Below are 19,503 nucleotides of genomic sequence, written 5' to 3' on the forward strand. Positions count from 1 at the left end.
CTGCTGAGGAGCAGAAGATGGATGTACCCATTTAGTCCTTTCTGGGCCCTAGGTGGGCTGTGTGTAATGTGACCCTGCGGTGAAATGATAAAGTTGTGTGAGTCGGTGATGCATTTGGGTTGCTCTGGTCTGGTGCTGGCATTTCCCAGAGGGTTTTGCCATCATTGGTCCTGTCTCAGGCAGGATGGATTGGGCTGCAAAACCGCTGTACTGGGTCAGAGCCAAGCTCAGGTAGACCCAAAGTCAGTGCTCAAAGTGGCCAGAAATGCAACAACGCAAGAAGCAGGTTGGGGCAGTGCTGCTCTCGAGCAGAGCGACTCTCCCTTGCCCCTGCCAGGCTTGGCTTAGCAGCACTTGGAAGTAAGGTAACTTCCACCCTCTGAGGACCTGGGGTGGCAGGTACCGTATCAGCCCATGATGTTCTGCACTGGGATGTTTTTGTATTAGAAGCTGGTGTATGTGTCTAGCAGCAACAGTGACAGGCTCATTTGGGGTCACTGATGTTGTTGCTGTGTCCCTTCGTGCATCCCTGGTGTGCCTGGGATGGCTGCATGCCCAGCCGTTGGGGATGGGATGGAATTGGATTGTCGTTCCCCGCTGTGGGTCTGCTCCTGCCGTGGTGCTGGGGGTGGGCCTGGGGCAGCATTTGGCCCCACAGGAACAAAAGCTGCTGCAAGATGCTTAGGGCTCTGCCGTGTCGGCTGCTGTTCCCTTTATGTCCCATGGCAAAGGGAAAGGTTTCTCCCTCCCCGTTCTGCTGGGGGCTCCTTGGGGAGAAATAGGTCTTTCCTGCTGCTCTGGATTTGCAGCACACTCCTGCCCCGTAAACGGGGACACACCAGCCCTGGTCCGTTCTGTACCTTGCAAACTGGGTTGCATCATTCACATTGTTAGCCTCCGGTGCTGGGAGCTCAGGGGACAGACGTGATGCTCCCTGGGCTGGGAGCTGCCGTGGGAGCGGATGGTCCCCACAGCCTTCCCTGGTCCTGAGGCCCACACGGTGGGGTAGGGACATCCCAGGTTGCTCCTTGCTGCTCTGGCTGGAGATGGGACCAGCCCTGCTGTGCTGGGCGGGCTCCCCAAAATCCCTGCTGCTCCTGCCGGCTTCGCACGCATCCTGCTCCGTGCCAGTGCGTGCGCTAAGGGCCAGCGTCGGGTGACAGCAGGTCCCTGAGCCCACGATGAAGTGTGGGGAGAGGCATTTTGGAGGTCTGAGGATTTCAGAGGCTGTGGCAGAGGCGGGGGCTGACCACAGCCCCCCAAACCATCAGCTCTGCCTGTCCCCTGCTGCTGCCTGCATGCCAGGACACGGGAGCTCTTTGACAGATGATTTTAGGTTTGCGTCGGTCTCCTATCGCTGAGACTGGGATAAGCTTCCCAGCCAACGGGGACGTGCCAGGATCCAGCCCCGCTCCCCTCCCCCCTCCCTCGTATATTAAATTTCACAAATAAAACTGCAAGTGAAGAGCATCTCGGAGGGAACTGCTAAAAATAGCCCCGAGGCTGAAGCCTGAATTGTGCAGGCGAGTTCACATGCAGCCGCGATCCCTGCCCTCTCCCAGAAATATTTCAGAGCTCAGGGCTGCTTTATGGCGATGCGGGGAACCGGAGCCGGGGGGGCTGTGGAAGAAGAGCAGCATCTAGGGCTGGTAATAACCCCCAGGGACACGTAAATATTTCCCTAGCTGCGAGTATCAGGCAGCTGTGCAGGGAAATAAGCTCCAAATCTCTGAAAGCCTGGGTGTAATGTGAGACACAGAAAGGGGGCTCTGACTCCCTTTGCCTCAGCCCCAGCCTCGGTGCAGAGTGGCACAAAGACTGTCCTGTGTTTTGCCAGCTGCCCTTGTCCCCCCGAGCCATGGGGCTGTGTCTGCTGTCCCTCTTTCCCCCAGGAAAGCTATGGCCATGTATTTCCCCTTGCACCATCTCCTCACCCTGGAGAGGAGCCCCTGGAGATGATGTTTTTCCTGGCCAAAGGTGCTGACGAGGCTGGAGGGAGCCCGGCCGTGCTGTGGCCAGTGTTCAGGCTCAGCCAAGCCTGTGTGGTCACAGCCAGACCCACGGAGACACCCCGGTGCTCCCTGGTGTCACGGTGAGCTGGAGCGGGTTTTGGGGTTTGGGGTTTGCTTCGAGGAGCAGAGAGGTGCGGGGAGGCCATCGGCAGCATGTCGCGGGGGCCTGGACCACGCTCCCTGGAGGTGCCACCACCATCTTCCTCGCTCTCTGGCCCGCAAGGTAAATGCTTGGTGTGAGATGTCCCAAAAATGCAGCCGCTGCAACAGAAATGTCCCTCCCTTAGTGGGGCCTGGCGCCACCCTGGCCTGAGAGCACCCCCCCGGTGACAGCGGGCACAGAGAAACCCCCAGCCCTGCCAGCTGAACCAGGGGCTGGCACAGCAAGGGGGTGAAGTGATGTGCCCAAGAGCGTACCGAGCAGCAGTGTCAGAGGAGGGAAAGGGGGTCTTCCCCTTCTCCCCCAAAAGGAGTCTGGCCTCAGGGGGTGGGGTGGGCATGAGGGCACGGATGCTGCTGGGCGCCGGGGAGGGAAGGGGTGCTGGTGTGGCACCCAGCACACTGCAGGGGGGGGGATATGGGAGGGTCTTTTCCCATCGGCACCTCCCCAGAGCCCCGGGAGAAGCCGGTGTCCCTCCCGGCTTGTCCCTCCCGGCTTCCTGCGACTGGGTCTGGGTATTCCCTGCCTCCTTTCCCGGGCGCTGCCTGCATCCCTCCCCGGGCATCCCCTGCATCCCCGCCTGGGCAAAACCTCCTTCCCTCCCCGGGCACTGCCTGCATCTCTCCCGGGCATCTCTGCCTGCATCCCTGCCTGAAGATCGCCTGCCTCCCTCTCCAGGCACTGCCTGCCTCTCCACCCGGGCATTCCCTGCATCCCCCCCCCGCTTTCCCCGGGCACTGCCTCCATTCCCGTCCCCCCCCCCCCCCTCCCCGGGCTCTGCCTACCTCCCCCTGCCTCTCCCCGCTCCTCCAGCCCCCCTCCCCGTACCCCGGCCGGGTTTTACGACCCAACGACGGCCACGCTCCCCGCCCGGTGCCCCCCTCGGTAACACCGAGCCGGGCGGGGACCGGGCCGGGCCGGACCGGGGCTCTGCAGCGGGGCCGCCCGCCCCGCACCGGGCTCGCCGCATGGCTCCGCCGCCCGCCGGGGCACCGCCGGCCCGGGCCGCCGCTGCAAGGTATGGGGCGGTGGGGGGCACCGGGAATAGAGGAGGGGGGCAAAGTTGCTGCTGGGCACGGCCCGGAGGGGGGGGGTGGTGGGAAGAGGGGGGGTCCCCAGCGAAAGTTGAGCGCCGGTGCTCCCCCGGCCGGCGGGGGGGTGGAGATGGGGGGGCGTGTGTGTGCCCCCCCCCCCCCCACCTTCTCTAGCCCCAGCATCCCCATCCCGGTACCGGGGATGCTGCGCTGCCCGCCGCGGCGAGAGCCGGGAGGGTCGGGGTGCGGAGTGCGGGATGCGGGGTGGGGGGTGCGGGGTGGGGGGTGCTGCCGCCGCCCTCGCCCCGCCCGGGGGGGGGTCAGAGCTCGTTCCTCCGGTTGCCCCCGGCGTCGCGGGGTGGTGGTGGCGGGGACCGGGGCAGCATCCTTCCCGGGAGCGCCCCGCGAACCCCCGCCCGGCCCTGCAACCCGCCGAGCTCGGCCTTGTGCTGAGCCTCTGGGGCCCCCCCCGGCTGCTCCCCCGCTCCGCCACCATCCCGCGGGGCCGCCCCGGTTTGCGTCCCCCCTGCTGCGCCTCAGTTTCCCACGGTGGCACGCTGGCGGGAGATGCTCGTGGGGCCGGCAGCCCTCGGGTCGGCCTCTGATGCTTTGGGGTGCAAGCCCTGCTTTCTGGGCCCCATAAAGCCGGCTTTCCCCATACGTGGGCCCTGTTTTGGGTTTTGGGGTGGTACGGCAGGGCTCAGCCCGCTCCGCAGTTCAGGGCAGCCCTGTGGGTGCTGGGTCTCTCGCTGTGTCCCTCCGTCACCCACCGGCCCCGCAGAGGAGCTGGGCTTGCTTCTGCGAGGAGGAAGGGGTTGAGGGGATGGGGTTGTCCCTGCAGCAGAGTGGCCCCCCGGGACTTGCAATGACAGTGCTTTCTGCTGGTGGAGAAAGGCCCCCGGTGGGGCCGCGTCTGGGGGGTCCCACATCCCCCCCTTTTCCCTGTATGTGGCACAGAAACGTTCCCGCTGCTGGGGCTGGGGTGAACTGGTCCCCGAGAGCACAGTCAGCACCCCAGGGGATGGTCCCAGCAGCGCAGTGTGCCATGGTCCCCGGCCCTGGGCACAAACCCACCCTGCTGCCCTGGGGCTGGATCAGGCCCTGCCTGTGAGGGTGGTGTGAGCCATGGCCCAGCTTGGGGGACCGCGGGAGGCTCGGCCTCCCCGGCACCCAGCAGCAAGAACCTCCACGGCCAGGCTCTCCCCGGGGCAAATAACCTCCATCAAACAGGCAGGACAGGATGGTTTGAACCTGCCTCCTTCTGCCAGCTCAGGGACCGCTGTCCTGTGCTTTGGGGATGGTTTTCAGGGAGAACGGACCAGAGCATCACAAATTGGTAAAAGCATCCATCCACACTTCGGGATAAAGCACAAGCCGCTTCCTAGCGATGGGAGCAAGCGAAAGTGGGACCCAGTGCCTCACCCTTGCTGTTGCCACCGCAGTCCCTGGTCGGGAACTGGGTGCCAGCTGGCATTTGGACTCCTCAGACTCAGCTGCTGCATCCTCGTGTGTGGGTTATCGCCCCGTGTACCCCCACACACGTGGCCCTGCCCCGGGGCACCTCCGGCCTCAGCACGTGTGCCAGCAGCTTGTGGGCTCACCCCATCAGCTGGCTCGGAAATTAGCCTCCATCAAGTTAATTGCCAAACCGCTCAAAGCCTGAAATTAAACATTAAAGATGTCGCTCGCAGGCGCAGAGTAATTCCCCCCCCCCCCCCCCCCGCCCCAGCAAAAGGCAATTCTGGCTGTCCAAGCGGAGAGAAGATGGATTCCCGGCTTGGGGCAGCATCGGGATGGAGCAGCTGGTGACGGTCCCCATGGGCGCTATGGGACAAGTCCCCAGCACAGCCCAGGACCCCGCTGCTGCCGGAGCTGGGCAAACCCTGAGCTGCAGACAGTCCCTTTCCCAGAGGTTTCCTTGCTGTGGTACGGAAAGGGCTGAATGTGCCTGTGAGAACCCTCTTGGGATAAAACTCGCTCAAATCCTGGCTCTCCTTGGCTCTGCAGGGTGAGAGCCTCCGAGGGGGACCCTGAGGTCTTGCAGTGCCAAGGACCCTGCTGAGGACATTGCCCAGCCCTGGGGGACGGTCCTACTCCCCGAGGACAGATATAACCCTTTTCCATGAGCTCCTGCTTGGAAGAAATCTCACCTGAAGCAATAGTGGGGTCTGCCAGGGTATTTCTAGGATCTGACTAGCTTCTCCTTGGCCTTGCAGTGACGGGCTGTCCCGGAGGGGAAATGCATCCTGAATGGGGCTGAGGCCCCCTGCGCGGGAATATGCAGCCTCGGCACCGCAGGGGCAGCACCAGGGCAGCGGCCGGCGCGCGGCGGCATGGTGGCAACGTTCAAGATCGCCGTGCTGGGAGCCCAGGGCGTGGGCAAGAGTGCCATAGTCCGGCAGTTCCTCTACAACGAGTTCAGCGAGGTCTGCGTGCCCACCACGGCCCGCCGCGTCTACCTGCCCGCCGTCGTCATGAACGGCCACGTCCACGACCTGCAGATCATGGACTTCCCCCCCATCACCGCCTTCCCCGTCAACACCCTGCAGGTAGGGGTGCACCCGGCTCGGTGCGATGGGACCTCCACGTTGGGGGGTCTCCGGTGACGTCCGTGGGGTTTCTCTGTATGGCACTGCGGGGTCCCGGTTCCTCCTCTTCGGGGGACGCTTCTCCCTCCATGTCGGGGTTTGCTTGCTAAAAGCCGGTGCGAGGGATCCCATCCTCATGGCTACTGGCTGAGCCGGCCCAGGATAAAGTGGCTTTTAAAGCTTTTTCACCTAAAATGACAGCAAAAGCAGGAAGGACAGCATCCCGTTCCAAGGACTGTGGCTCTGGCCTTGCCCATGGCCCCGTCCAGCTGGGCGGTGGATCCTGGAGCACTGGGATCCAGTTCTGCGGTTGTCAGAGCCGGTGCCAGCAAAGGGCTGGGGGAGCGTGGCCAGAGCATTCAGGTGAAAATCATGGGTTCCTGGAGACCCAGACCCCGATGCACCCACTGCCTGAGGCAGGCAGAGGAGCGGGGCTGCTCGTCCCCTCCGGGGGTGGCCGTCACCCCCCCAGCATTGCCTGGGTTTGTCCCCCGAGTGCTGAGCCCACCAACTCCTCCTCAAACCCCCAGCACTCTCACGTGCTTCCAAAACAACCCCAAAGGGCAGCGTGGGGTTGGAAAGCTTTGCCACCAGTGCCGACCGCTTTGGTGCGTTTAGTGGGGAAAAAGAGGATTTTAAGCTCGTGCCATAGCCCCATCCCGGGGGCACAACTTGTGCCTCCACTGTGGGGAAAGGAGCTGGAGATGCCCAGCCGCGGCCACAGCCGCGCCGGAGGGCAAGGCCACCGGTGGAGCACCTCCGCGGGAGCTGGGCTGTCTTCTATTTTTAATCAATAGAATTATATTGCTCCCCTGCCAGACAGGGACGAGGTTATAGGGGCCTTGTAGTGCTCCAAGTTTCCCCTGTGCCGTTGGGCAGGAGGTGAAGTGAGCACTCTGGGGGCGAGGAGGAAGTTTAAAAATTAATCGGTGTGTGCAGGGAACGAAAGGTCAATGCGAGAGACAGCCCGAAATAGCAAAGAGTAATTTATTGACACAGCAGCCGATGCTAACATACTCGATTAACTCCCTGCCTTGCTGCGCTCAAGAGGAGGCGGCTGGTGGGAACAGATGGAGGTTTCCAGGGAAGAGAGGGTGGTCAGAGGGATGGCTCCGAGGGGAAAGGGGAGGACCAGGGTGGGGGATACGGCTCTGTCTGCTGGGGAGCATTGCTGGGCTCTGCTCCGTGCTCTGGAGCAGCATCCCTGTGGCGATGTCCTGGGAGAGGAGCAGGAGCCGGTGGCTCCCCAACATCCAACTCCCACACAGGGCCAGGCGGGATGCACGGTGCGATCCTCCTCCAGCCCCGAGCATCCCGGGAAACCTGCCCTGCATGGGGAAAACCATCCCAACGTCACAGCACCGGAGCAAGCTGCACCCCAGCGTGGTGAAATAGCTGCAATTTGTTAATCTCCCAGGTGTATCAGGACTCAGAGTAACCTGAGACACTGCCGCTTCATCTACCTGCATCTCTTTGATACTGAGGAGCTACACATCATCTCCTCTCCTCGGTGGACAGGAGACGGGCTGTGTCATGCCGCTCGCTCCCAGCTCCTTCCCGTGCCGTGGTCTGCGATGGAGACCAACCTGCACTCCAACACTTTCCTTTCCCCAGTTCCCTTTGGTCCTAGGTCTTCTCATTTTGCCTCATTCCAATGATAAACTCAGAAAGGGATGATTCATCATACTGAAGAGGTTTGCTCAGGGACAAGTGACGCCTTTTCTCCTTGGTGCATCTTTCTCCTCTCCAGCGGTGCTCAGGAGAGTTCGTGGTGCTGTCTGCATGGGCTGCCATTCCCGGTACCACTGCTGGGCTGGGAAAGTGGCTGGAAGCGGGGCAGATTTTCACTCCTATAGCATGGAAAAAAAAAAATCCTGTTATTCCTGGAAACCCAAAGCTTTCCTAACAACAGGTATTTCTTACAGCACCAAATTTGGGCTGTGGAGAGGCCACCCCTGACTGCCTCTGCTCTGGCTCCTGACCTTGCTCTCGCAGATCCCACTCCCAAGCAGCGGCTGCTCCTCTCCTGTCCCCATGTCCCCTGCCCTCACCTTCCCCATCTTACCCACGGACCTGCTGGTCCATCATCCCCAGCCCCCCTCAACATCCTCTTCACCTGCCCTGCCCAAAAACCAGGGTGCATTACTAATTAACACACTTAATTAGCAGCTCTGGAGGATGAAGCTTTTACATCCAGGGCGGGGGGATGTCAGCCCCGCTCCCAGCTCACCTCTGGATAGCTGTGCACTAGGCAGGCTGTAATCCTCACTGGAGAGAGGAATTGGGGCTGACAAATCCCGTTATCTCTCCTCTGGATTAACGAGGGGGATAAAGGATCTCCAGAGATGGGGGGGATGACTGAAGGGCTGCGGGGGACAAACGCAGCTGTTGGAGGGATGGGTCAGGGCAGAGCAGAGGTGAGATCGGTGCTGGGTGTCAGGGCTGGAGAGCTTGTCTTACCCCTTGCTACCTGCCGGCGTAGCAGCCTCCTTGACGTGCCCAGCCCCGAAGCAGTGCGGGGCATCCCCTGGGCACGGCGACAGGGCTGAGCCAGGATTGATCCCTCTCTGCACCTTGCAGGAGTGGGCGGACGTGTGTTGCAGGGGGCTCCGGAGCGTCCATGCCTACATCCTGGTCTATGACATCTGTTGCTTTGACAGCTTCGAGTACATCAAAACCATCCGCCAGCAGATCCTGGAAACGAGGTAGGGACCACTTTGCCAGAGGGTACATCCCCCTCGGGCTGCCGGTAGGGCCGTACGGCTCGCCCCAGTGCTCCCCTGCTCTTGCCATCGGAGATGAGATATCACAGACTGGGACAAAGCCCCTTTGCAGGGCTGGGAGCCCAAAAGCAAAAGCAAAACTGGACCCAGGGGCAGGAGAAGGAGCAGGACCCCGGGCAGGTACCCCCCCATGGGCGAGGGCAGCCATCCCTGGGAAAGCAACTGGGGTGGGCACGGTGGGTGGCTGGCCACGAAGAGGGACAAGGGGACAGGCCAAGAGGAGGCACATCCCTCTTGGCAAGCCAAAGCCAAGAGCCAGTTTGGGATGGGTCGGTTGGTTGTCATGCTGTGCCCCGTCCCCTTCTGTCCTCCCTCACCACCTCCCCTCCCCAGGGTCATCGGCACTTCGGAGACGCCCATCATCATCGTGGGCAACAAGCGGGACCTGCAGCGGGGCCGGGTGATCCCGCGCTGGAACGTCTCCAACCTGGTGAAGAAGACGTGGAAGTGCGGCTACATCGAGTGCTCGGCCAAGTACAACTGGCACATCCTGCTGCTCTTCAGCGAGCTCCTGAAGAGCGTGGGCTGCGCCCGCTGCAAGCACGTCCACACCACCATCCGCTTCCAGGGTGCCCTGCGCAGGAACCGATGCACCATCATGTGAGCCCCCCCCTGCCCCGACGGACCCCCCTCGCCCTGGGCCGTTCTCTGGGAGGGTGATGCCGCGGTGGGAGCTGTGCCGGAGGCACCTCCAGGTTTGCTTCCCCACCGGCGCTGGCACCCCACGGTGACATTTGGGGGACGGTGCGCCTTGGGCGGTGCTGGGCAGGGTGATGCGGTGGCCACTGGCGGGTTGGAGCGGATGGGCAGCGTGGTTCCTGGAGGTAGCAAGAGGTGAGGGAGGACTTCGGCTAAACCCCCGAGCCCTCCCTGAGCCTCCAGTGCTCGGGGCCAAAACCGTCCTGGGGGTTTAGTGTCTCTGCCGTGCCTGAAACGCTGCCGTGGCGCTGGGGAGGAGTGGAGGAGATGCCTCAGCTGGTGCCCAGAGGTTGGCTGTCGGGTCCGTCCCTGCCGGCTCCTGCCCCGGCATCGCAGGGGCAACGCTTGCCGCTGCCATCACCTGCCATCACCTGCCATCACCTGCCCCCCCGGAAGGAAATTGCCCAGCGCCTGTGTCCCGATGTGCCGGGGGTGGCTCCATCCCTGGGGCATGGTGGAGATGGAAGTCCTGTTTTCCTCCCTGCGGAGCTGAGGTTTCTCCCCTCAGAGGGCAGAGCAGCCTCCGGCAAGAGGCCAGGTTACACGGGCTCTTTTTTGGCTCTGTTGGGTCAGATTTCCAAGTGGAATTTCTGGATGAAAGCAAGAAAGGGGAAAAAAAAAACCACATAAAGGGCCCATCCTGTCCCTTACATCCCCTGGGGTGCCAGGCACTGCCTTCCCAGGGCTTTGAGTCCCCCTTCTGCCCCGGTTCAGCCAAGGAAGGCTTCTCCTCCCCCACCAGCCTGTCGAACACCAAATAATCTCAAAAGACTCCTTGCCAGGCAGGTCACCCCTCCGCTACCTCGCATCCCGGGCTCAGCGGGCGACCGGCTTTGCACAGCTCTGACCCAAACCCCCGGCGTCTCCCGGGCAGGCAGGCAGCCCCCCCCATGCCATCGCACCCCACCAGTGGTGCCATGAGATGGGTCCAACCCGCACCCGGCTTTCCCACAGCTACGCTTGCCTCCGTCCACATGAGATGGCGGCGGTGTGAAGGCAGCCTCCAAAGCAATAGGGAGCTGGAGTTGCAATTCCACTTGCATTCCTTTTTTTTTTTTTCTCTGCATAGCCCTAATAGGAAAGTGAGCCCCCCATAATTTTTTTTTTATTATTATTTTTTAATCTTTCAGCTTGTTTTTACACCAGACTTGCAGCTCACCTGTGTCTTGTCCTGCAGGGTGGGTGGCAAAGCGCAGTCCCTGTTAGGAAATGGTGTTGGGGCGGTGTGCCGGCGAGGGGTGAGCAAGAGGCCGAGGGGGTTGTGGTTCTTCTTTCTTGGCTGCTCCCTGTGGGACACGGGGAAACGCTGTCCGAGGCAGGATCTGAGGCCGGTCCATCCTCCGGCAAAACCATCTCGGTGATTTCTGGTGTAACAAGGCAATGCAGGTATTCAGCATCGCTCTGGGCAGTAAAGCAAAAGGACGCCAGCCCCATCTCTTCCCCTGCGGCCAGGTTTCCATCTCACAGAAGCACCGCTGTGCTCTCGGTAACACTTTCTATTAAGAGTAGGTCCAGCTGAGCTCCGGCACGGTGCGTTTCACCGCCCCATCCCTGCTGCCGGGGCCGTGTGCTGCCCTGCAGCCCCAATGCCGCAGGGTTGGGGGTCATCCTGCTCTTCCCTTCCCATCACCAGCAGCCGCTTTGAGAACCAAACCCCATCCCCCTTGCTCCAAAAAAAAAAAGGATAAAAAGAGAAAAGGTGATGGGGGGACATGGGTCTGTCTCAGGTGGCTGCGAGAGCCCGGGCCGGGGAAGGGCAGTGGCATCCATCATCATCCCTCGCCTTCACGGCAAACGTATGGGGCTTCGCCACTGGTCCCCCCGACCTCATCTCATCAGGATTTATTAACATGTGTAAGTCCACGTTATTGGTCTCTGGCTAGCTTTATCCCTCCAAATTGTTTGAGAAGGAAACTCCTTGGTAAATGCTAATAATAAAGCATTTATAAAGTGCTCCGACGTATACATATCAACGACTAAGCCAATACATTGTTTGTTATAACCCTGTAGCCTGCAGTTTATAGCACAATTAGTTACAGGTTTTTATAGCATCTATTTAGTATTTTGGAAAAAAAAAAAAGGTTATAAATATAATTGTTATATTCTATTGTACTTTATAGACAGAGAAAGTTATATTAGTAATGATAACTCTCACTGCTTTGACAGCATTTCCCAGCTCCCGAGAAAATGAGGGCTACAAAGAGCTACTTTCCCAAGAGCCCAGGAGGGGGTAGGTGGTGGTACCCACCGGGTGCAGGCAGGGAAACTGAGGCAGGGAGGTCCGGCGTGTGGCCAGGCTCGCGGGGATCAGAGCAGCCAGGAGCACAGCAGCAGCTACAAGCGACCCGCGCCTTGCCCCTGCTCACACCCTTAGTACAAAGTGTTACCGCTCGCCCAATGCCACCCTGGTCCTGCTAAAAATAACCTGCTCCTGAGCCTGGGAGAGGCTGAGGTTGTCCCCACCGCTGTCCCCAAGGCAGCGCTGGGTTCCTGTCCCCCCCTCCCCGTGCGCATGGTGCTGCAGGAGGTGATGCCTGGGTTCAGTCCAGTCCTGGCAAGAATGCTTCCCTCTCCTCCTCCTCCTCCTCCTCCTGCCCCGGTGAGTGTCCCGGTTGCCTGGACTTGGCTTTCCTTTCCTCCCCTGGACTTCTTGTCGGAGATTCCCGAGGTGTCTACACCGCCTGTAACGCCCTGCACCCCCTTCTTTGAAATCGAATTAAAAATCAGGTCTGTCCCCCCTTGTTCTGTACCCGCTTTGCTGCTCTTTGCCCGTGGCACCCGATTTCTCGCCGCCCCGCTGCCGCTCTCACAGTCCTTCTGTGAGAGGCAGTGGTCCAGGGTGGGGGAATTTGTTTCTCCCCTGCAAAAGGAGTATTTTTGCAAGCAGGTTTTGCATCCCCAGGGCACCGGCACTAGCCCTTCCCTCTCCTCTGCAGGGCTGTGGGTCTGGCTTCATGCTTTTTTGGAAAACAGGGTTCTTCTGGTCCCCAGGGGGCTTTCGGAGGGATGTTTGCTGTACACACAGACAGCAGACCAGCGGCATGAGTCCCCTTCATCGGCCGTGACCCCCCCATCAGGATTATCCTCTCTGCCTCCCTACCCACACAGAAAAGATGCCGGAACAGAAGAGCTTTGGTTTATCTCTATTGCACAAACAACATTGCTGGGTCCATGGCTGCAGGCTCTGGAGTACGGCGGTGCCGGCAGCGAGCCTTGGTGACAGCCATCACCCCAACCATCACCACCGAGGTGACCACCAACCCCCCCGCGTCTCCCACCTTCACCCATAAGGAAGCCCACGGAGTTCAGCAAGGGTCACCTCCTGTGACCCCCCCTGACCTGAGAGACTCAAACACTCATGAAGGCTCTTGGTGCTGTAAGACATGAGGATCATTAGGCCCATTGTACAGATGGGGAAGACTGAGGTACGAGATGGTTTGCACACTTGGATGCCAGGTACACGGTGTCCCCGCTTTAGGGGTCACCATAGGGGCTGGCTACACCCCTCTTCCCTGCAGAAAGTGCCCCATTCTTTCCATTTGGGGCTGGATTTTTCCACCCAAACCAGTACAAGAGCACCTATTTAGGAGGAGAATTACCAGCCCCAAAAAAAAACCCCCACAGGGAAGGAGGGGGTGCAGCTCCAAAGAGCAAGGAGGGGACGACCCTCCCCCCGGGTTGCCTGGGACCAAATCCATCGTGCTGCCCACGCTGACCTCGAGCACCGCAACTCTGGCCTCAGCATCGCTCCCACCTTCGGATGAAGGAGGGGGTCCGTCCCCACCAAAACGCGGGACTTGGGGGGGTCAGACCCACGCCTCCTCATCATCCTCGGTCAGCCAGGCACCGCTGTCAGCCGGCGAGGGCTTGGCCCCGGAGCGGGTGCCACTGGGCTCGGGGTGCCGGGGGGGTCCCGGGGGGTGATGCTGGCCCCGGGGGGCTGGTGGGCGCTGCCCCAGCGGGGTGGGGATACGCGAGGGGCGCTTGCCCGGCCTGTGGTCCCGCCGGGGACGAGCCTTGGGCCGCAGCTTCAGCTTGTAGATGGAGGGCACGCGTTCGGGTTTCTTCAGGCACCGCCAGGGCTTGGGGACGTTGCTGGCCCTGGGTCCCCGTGGGGTCTGACCCCCTGCTCCCAGCACCTCCGCCTCCCCCCCAGCCGGGAGGGCGGTGGGCTGCGGGGCAGCTTGCGGGGGTGTTTTGGGGACCCAGTTCCCCAGCCCCACGGGGCGCAGGGGTTGCCTCCCACGGGAGAGTTCCTCCACCACCCTGCCATAGCCGGGGGGCTGCACGTGTCCCCAGCATCCCCGGAGACCCTCGTTCCCTCCGCTGGGGTCACAGGCTCCCCCCGGTTTGTCCGCTGGCACCCCAGGTCCCTCAGCACCCCCAGCCCTTGGGCTCGGGGCTGGGTGGCACTGCTGGGTTCCCTGGGGACCCTCCCCAGCATCACAGACCTTGCACCCATCTGCAAAATGAGCCGGAGGGCTGGGGGGCTGGCAGACCGCTGGGCTGGCTTTGATGGGGGATTTAATGCTGCCGTCCTGTTTCAGAGGCTGGCTGGAGGAATTTCGGGGTGAGGGTGGTTGGCCCCGGCCAAGAGCTCCCTGGCTCCCTTCCCGCGGGCTTTTCTGGCTCTGTGAGTCTCCGCGGGCATCCTGGTGCAGGACGGGGGCACAAACCTTGATGGGGCTGGGGGCACGGGGTGTTGCCGCAGCAGGGACCCCCCCTTCTTGGGGCATGGCAGCTGCCACAGATTTGCCTCCTTGCTGGGTGCTTTTTCGAGATGTCAGCCTGGTGCTGGGTGCCATGGACCTGCCCCGTGCTGGTGCCAAAAGGGTTTTTCCCGGGGTGCTCCCACACGGCGCGTGGCGGACCCCCACGCTGTCCCGTGTGCCTGGGGCCAGGCGGGAAGGGGTGGGCGCCCGGCACATCGTCCCACGGCCGAGGGAGCTGGGTCGAGCGGGTGACCTGGAGGGTGGTGGCTGCCTCCTCGAAGCGGCAGCCGGTGGCTCCTGTGTCCTGCAAGAAAAGAGAACGGAGAAGGGCCTGGGAGCTGCTGCATCCCCCCTCCATCCAGCCGGCTGCTGGGCACCTCCATAAGGGAGGGATAAAATAATTCAGGGATGTGAGAAAAACTATTCTGAAACCAGGCGGTTTGGGGCACGAAGCATCTCTACATCGCTTACCTGCCTGAAGGGACCCCCCGGCGAGGGCTGGCACCCGGTGGGTGACCCGAGCCCTCTGGCGAAGGGGTGGCAGGGGACCGGGGGCCGGGGGTGACACGGGACCCCCAAGCGACTGGAGGCAGGGGACTCTGCGAGCGGCTGACCAGCAGCGTGGGCTGGGGCTGGCCGCGAGCGGCTGCCTTCGAGGTCGGGCACAGCCAGATCTCATGCTGCACTTGCTGCTGGGGGCTCCTGGTTTTCCAGGCTTGTTTGTGAGCTGTGGGGAGAACGGGAGCGGGGGGCTCAGCACCCCTGGCCATTGCACCCACCCACGAGCGCAACCCACCCAGCCGCTGCTCAACATCCAGCCTCCTGGGGATGCGGGTGCAAACCGGTGCTCCCTGCAAAGGGGCTTTTGGGGTCTGACTCCATCCAAAAGTCTGCCGTGACCTCTAGTGGCCACCAAAGCCAAAGAGAGTCCCCAAAACCAGACTTTCCCCAGCAAAGCCAACGAGGCATCATGGTAACAAAGCCTCCCACTCCCACAAACGGCCCCAAAAGCAGCAAGACCCACAACAGACACCCCCCCCACCCCCCCACCCCCCCCCCCACCCCAGGCATGGGGCAGAGCCACAGGGTTTGGGGACGCCGGGACTCACAGAGCGAGGTGCAGCGACACGGGTCATGCTTGTCCAGGTAGTGCTCCAGCGTGTCCCAGCCGCCCCCGACCCGCACCATGACGTGCTCCCGCAGGATCTGCACGGGATGCCGTGTGCCGTGAGGTCCGGAGAGGTGCGTGAGATGCACCCCTTGGACCTCCACCTCTTTTTAAGTAGCCTGGAGGTACCATGCAGAACTGGGCTTGGAGACCCATGGGCTTGCCCTAAGTGCCACCAGGTCTCCCAAAGGACAGCTTCATCCCCGGCTCAGCACCACTGGGGCAGGACGGTCTCAGCTTCCACTGCCACCCCGACAGGAATATTTCATCACCCCAAGGAGAGTGGGGAGCCTTTTGGAAAAACCCCCTCTACTGTCATGTGCTGAGCCCTTTGGGAAGGCCAGGCTTAGGGACGGACCCAGGCAGGGACGGAGCATCCCAGTGTTCCCATTGCTGGGTAAGACCTGGCTCTGGCTTGGCATGGGATGGCAAGTTTTTTCCCACAGACATGGATGGTTACAGCCATGCAAACATGTACTACAGGTCTGAGCTTCCCTGCTTTGGGGATAACAGTAAAAAAACTCCACATTGGCCCTGTTTGGGGATTGTATTATGGAAGAAGATTCGTGGCAGCAGAGCAGGATTCCTGGTGCCTGTGCTCCAAAAACACAGGGTGAAGCAGACTCACCCGGACAAAGATGAGGGTGTCAGAGTCGCCCACACGGTATTTCCCTTCGGATATCTTGATCATGGGGAACTGGACGGGGCAGGTACAGCGGCTCACCAGGTGCTGGACCTGTGGGCAGCAGGGATGGGTCCTCGCCAGAGCTCCTGGGAAAGGTCCTGGGGTGGCCATCCCTATCTCCATCATCTCCACCTCCATCCCCATCCCCATCCCCATCTCCATCTCGCTCCATGCCCCTCCGTACCATCTGGTCGAGGTTGTGGAGGTCCCGTGGCTTCCGGGGGGGCCGGGACAAGGGGGTGTCTGCAGGTGGCAGGTCCAGCTCCTGACGGAGCTCCTCCTCAATCTCCTCCTCCATCTGCACCAGAGTCGGGGCGCGCATGCCGAAGCGGGCAGCACGGCGCGCCAGCTCCAGCAGGCACAGCACGAAGTTCTTCTCGTTCTTCCTCAGCACCAGGTCCTCCGTCTCGAACATCAGGACGTCTGGGGCAGGGCAGGGCTGGGCTGAGCCAGGGCAGGCACATGGGGATGGGGACAAAGGGGACGGAGGGGGCACAGGTGGAGTCAAAACCCGCCCAAAGGGATTTTATTCCCTGGAGCCATCCCACTAGGAATATGGTTGGGTCCAATAAGAGTTGGGATAAATTAACAGAGGAAGAGCCTTCCCCTTGGGCATCTACATGCAAAGGCATTGCCATATGTTTCATGGCATCGCAAAGCCACAAAACCCAGTGGCTGGGTGTGCTGAGGATGTGTCACTCCATGCCCTTCCCAGGCATCCACTGGTGGTGTGGACAGGGTGACAGACCCTTTGCTCAGAGCCAGGACTGCTTCTGATGTCCTTACAGCCAGGATCATGCCATGCATGGTAGGGCCATACTGCGGCATTCGTCCTTTCCATTTCCACCCCTCCAGCGCATATTTGCACCCAAGCAAACACGCCCGCCGAGTGGCAGCACCCTGCAAAGCTGCTGCCGAGCCCAGAGGAACTTGTGCAAGAAATCCCAGCTCAAGGACGCATGTGCATGGTGCTGCCCAGCGCTGGGGTGGCACTGGCTTTGGAGGACACAGGGGAAAACTCCTGGGGTGATGCCAGGACCAGCTGGAGGGGAATTGCACACGGGGACACAGGACAGCTGGAGCCTGGTATCTTACCTTTAATATCCATCTCCTTCCTGCACCACTGGATGAAGTTGGAGATATTGTCCCTGGCCTGGAAGGTGCCTGGCTGTGCTGCGAGGTTGCAGGCAACGCCGGTGGTGGGCAGGCGGAGGTGGCGGGCCACGTCGGGGCAGGAGAGGGCGAACTCCTCGGCCACGTGGGTGACGTTGTTGGCGTGGGAGCAGAGCACGGCCCCTGTCTCCAGCACCTCCACAAAAGTGCCCACCTGGATGTCCAGGTCGTACAGCTCCTTCAGCCACTCGGCCAAGTCCTCCTTCATGGCGTAGAGGTACTGCTCGCTGGACTGGTAGGGACGGATGCTCCGCACCACGGTGCCCGGCGGCCCCAACATTTTGCCATAAGACTGGGAGGAGGTCGAGGGAAAGGGGCGATGGAGACATGGGTGATGGGGACGTGGGAAGCTGCCCCGGGCCGTGTCCCCAGCCCACCTCCCCAGCAGCCACACTCACCCGGTGCCGCTTGCTCTCTGCCACCCGGGATGGTGACGCCGTCCTCCCGGTGCTGGGAGCCCTTCTCGGGGTCCAAGGGCTGTAATGCAGCGTGGGGAAAGAAAATCACCCTCCTGGGCAGTGGGTGTTTTGTTTCCTTCCCAAGTGCTGTTCCCTTCTCCTTGGTGACAAGGGACAGGCTGCAAACACTCCCCGTTAACCCTTCAGCGCCTGCTCCTCCTCCGGCAGCCCTGCTCCTTCTTCCCCAGCCACCCCAGCGGTGGATTTTCCCATGGGGTCCCCAGCTCTGGGGCAGGAGGGAGTTAGAGAGCAGCTCGTCAGCATCCCAAATTGCTCACAACCCCAAAAGAGGGGGGGATTTCCCCCCTCCCCACCATCTCTGCACCCAACTCCACCACAGGTGGGGTGACCTGGGGGCCCTACGAGATGCATCTTCAGGACTCGGTACCCCTGAGTTGATAGCCCTGATGCAGCCACATTTTTGCCCCCATTTTACAGGCTCAGACATTCTGCTGAGATGCCACCATGTGCCTTTGCAAGCCCAAACATGCTGTGGCGAGGAGCCCACCCGAGCAGGGGAGCCCCAGCATGGGCGACCCTGAGCAGGGCTCCCTCGTCCCTGGGTGGGGTGCCCAGAGGGATGGAGAGAGGCTGAGCTCCGTGCAGGTCTGGTGTGAGGACCTCTGAACACATCATGGGGGTGATGCTTAGACCAGTCCCTCTGCACCCCTCCTCCCCTCCCAACACGCACCCTGGGGCACAGCAACACCAGGAGCTGGAAAGCCAAACCCTCAGATAAGGGCTTCCCAAAGCCGTAGGGACTGGGGCAGAGATCACTTGGAGAGAGCTGGTCCTGACGGTAGTTGGACTTCCAAACTCCTTGTCTCAGCTGGCCCACAGGGTCTCTGTGCAACCTGGAAGTTTCCCAGTGGAGAGAGCCAGAGGAAGAGGAGGAAGAGGCTGAAGAGCTGCAAGAGGTAGAGGGTACCAACAGAGACACCACTGCCATTGCTTGCTCTGTGCTTTCCACCAAGACATGGAGCAAGGGGGTGGTCTGAGAGCCGAGCAGCCCCAAGGAGTCCCAGACCCCCACACTCTGTCCCCTGGCTCCCCCTCCACCAGCTCCTCCCAGCCACAACCCCCAGGGCAGCTTTCCCAAGGAAACATCCCCATGCTGATCCCGAGCATCGCCATGTACTCTCATCATTTCATTTCATCTGGTAAAAATGCTAGTGGTTGCTCATGCTTGGGTGTAAATCCCTACACTTGAACCCAGGCTCATCCCTTGATCTCGCTGTAGGGAACAGAGAGGTCTCATCACCTCCAAAGGTTGGGGCCAGAGAAGGTCACAGCAAGGACCCTGCTCCCTGGAGCCCCCTTCACAGAGCAAATCCACCAATCCTCTCCCTCAAACCTCTTTCTGAAAAAAAAATAAAATAAGCATGAGGGGGTTTTATTTGCATGCCCACCTTTGGGGTTTCTCTGCACTGTGCTCCCTTGCAAACTTCTTCCTGAATTGCCCATGACAGCGAGGTCTTCAGCAAAAGCCGAGCTCCTCCAGGGATGGCGTGACTCCAGGAGCTGGGGCTTTAAGAAAATAACTACACTGGTGAGTGGGCGCTGCTGGGAATGTCGGAGACTCCCTCCCTAACCCAGGGTTGGCAGAGCTGCCCCAGCACCCAGGTACTGCTGCAAAAAGCAAATCTACCAGGCATGTGCTTGCACCTCGGGACTGAAACGGAGCCTCTTGTGAGCTTGGGGGGCTTCTTGCTGTGTCAGGGACCCCATCTTCTCCCTGGTGCCAGCTGCTGATGCTCACTGCAGATCATGGCTGGATCAGCCGGTGTCATTTTGGGGGAGGAAATGCAAGAATCCCAGCTATTCCCCCGGGCTGGGGAATGCATGGCAGGCTGGCCGGAGGAGTCTGTGCCTGGCATGCCCTGCCAGGGAGCCCAGTGGGAGAAAAGGACCCTTGTGACGCAGGATTTTCAGCCACAGCACCCAGTGGGGTCAACCACATGGCTCAGGGTGCGAGTCCAACTCCCCCAGGCCCCCCCGAAATTGAGGGTGCAGGCCAGTCACCCTGTCTTT

At 61.2% G+C, this 19,503-nt stretch overlaps 2 protein-coding genes across 6 annotated transcripts; one reads left to right on the forward strand and one right to left on the reverse strand.

Moving 5' to 3' along the window:
• Window positions 1-1,633: 1,633 nt before the first annotated feature.
• Window positions 1,634-12,025, forward strand: RASL10B (RAS like family 10 member B). Of its 4 annotated transcripts, none has more exons than XM_069791377.1 (4): window positions 1,634-1,649; window positions 5,423-5,755; window positions 8,375-8,499; window positions 8,911-12,025. In XM_069791377.1, exons 2-4 carry the CDS (start codon window positions 5,540-5,542, stop codon window positions 9,179-9,181), a joined length of 612 nt encoding a protein of 203 aa, XP_069647478.1. In that variant the 5' UTR covers window positions 1,634-1,649; window positions 5,423-5,539; the 3' UTR covers window positions 9,182-12,025. The 4 variants fall into 4 exon arrangements, with proteins under 4 accessions (XP_069647478.1, XP_069647477.1, XP_069647479.1 ...); XM_069791376.1 differs by lacking the exon at window positions 1,634-1,649 and adding an exon at window positions 2,025-2,235; XM_069791378.1 differs by lacking the exon at window positions 1,634-1,649 and adding an exon at window positions 2,641-3,190 and having other exon boundaries at window positions 8,455-8,499.
• GAS2L2 (growth arrest specific 2 like 2) lies at window positions 10,291-18,081 on the reverse strand. 2 transcript variants are annotated; one of them, XM_069791370.1, is made up of 7 exons: window positions 17,413-18,081; window positions 16,937-17,306; window positions 16,026-16,264; window positions 15,785-15,892; window positions 15,098-15,194; window positions 14,460-14,715; window positions 10,291-14,292 (listed from the first exon to the last, which is right to left on the reverse strand). In XM_069791370.1, exons 2-7 carry the CDS (start codon window positions 17,292-17,294, stop codon window positions 13,083-13,085), a joined length of 2,268 nt encoding a protein of 755 aa, XP_069647471.1. In that variant the 5' UTR covers window positions 17,295-17,306; window positions 17,413-18,081; the 3' UTR covers window positions 10,291-13,082. The 2 variants fall into 2 exon arrangements, with proteins under 2 accessions (XP_069647471.1, XP_069647472.1); XM_069791371.1 differs by having other exon boundaries at window positions 16,937-18,081.
• Window positions 18,082-19,503: the final 1,422 nt, after the last annotated feature.

The sequence above is a fragment of the Haliaeetus albicilla genome, chromosome 9 (genome assembly GCF_947461875.1).
Source record: "Haliaeetus albicilla chromosome 9, bHalAlb1.1, whole genome shotgun sequence".
NCBI classification, from domain to species: domain Eukaryota; kingdom Metazoa; phylum Chordata; class Aves; order Accipitriformes; family Accipitridae; genus Haliaeetus; species Haliaeetus albicilla.